We start from the raw sequence: 645 nt of genomic DNA on the forward strand, positions 1-645 counted from the left end.
TAGCCCCCGTGTCTGTCTGTACCGTGCATGAGCACCGTTGCGGTGGGCAGCCTGCTGGCACTGCTCGCTGCACCCCACTGCTGGCAGAGATGCTCTCGGGGGTTCTGGGCGGCCTCATTTCTGCAGTATCTCGGCCAACACCCTGGACGCTGCCCCTGTCATCCCTGGGGTGGGGGTCCAGCAGCCATCCCACTGGGTGTGGGGGTAGCTGTGGGTGAGGCGCTAAGTGTCAGGCTGGTCCGCGTGCCATCCGCCCGCCGCAGCGCTCGCTGATCCCCTCTTCCCCTCCTCCAGGGACCGTCTCCTGTGGCTGCACAGCATCTTCGCCCTCATCTATTTCATCCTCACCATCCTCTGCATGGCTCACCACTCTGTCCACCTTGAATACAGAGAGAATGAGAAGGTGAGCAACGTCGCTTCCTCCAGCTCTGCCTTGTTCAGCACTTAACAGCCCACAGACCCCCACCCATCCACCCCCTCTCCTCCTTCTCCTCCCCCAGGTCGCCAGGACACTGATGGTTACCCACATCCCCAAGGAGATCACAGACCCTTCCCTTATCATCAAGCATTTCCAGTGAGTAGCGGTGTGCTGCAGCCTCGCCAGGGCGGCTGGCAGGCAGGTGGCAGGGGCTGTCCCCGTCCCCC

General features: G+C 62.8%; 1 protein-coding gene across 1 annotated transcript in view; it reads left to right on the forward strand.

Moving 5' to 3' along the window:
- TMEM63C (transmembrane protein 63C) overlaps positions 1–645 on the forward strand; it is a gene marked incomplete at its 3' end in the record, with an annotated part of 11955 nt that overhangs the window by 5831 nt on the left and 5479 nt on the right. The window contains exons 7-8 of the mRNA XM_009582533.1: positions 295–403; positions 501–574. Coding sequence (XP_009580828.1) covers positions 295–403; positions 501–574 — 183 coding nt within the window. The remainder of the gene's footprint in view (positions 1–294; positions 404–500; positions 575–645) is intronic.

Source organism: Fulmarus glacialis, unplaced genomic scaffold (genome assembly GCF_000690835.1).
Source record: "Fulmarus glacialis isolate BGI_N327 unplaced genomic scaffold, ASM69083v1 scaffold28487, whole genome shotgun sequence".
NCBI classification, from domain to species: Eukaryota; Metazoa; Chordata; class Aves; order Procellariiformes; family Procellariidae; genus Fulmarus; species Fulmarus glacialis.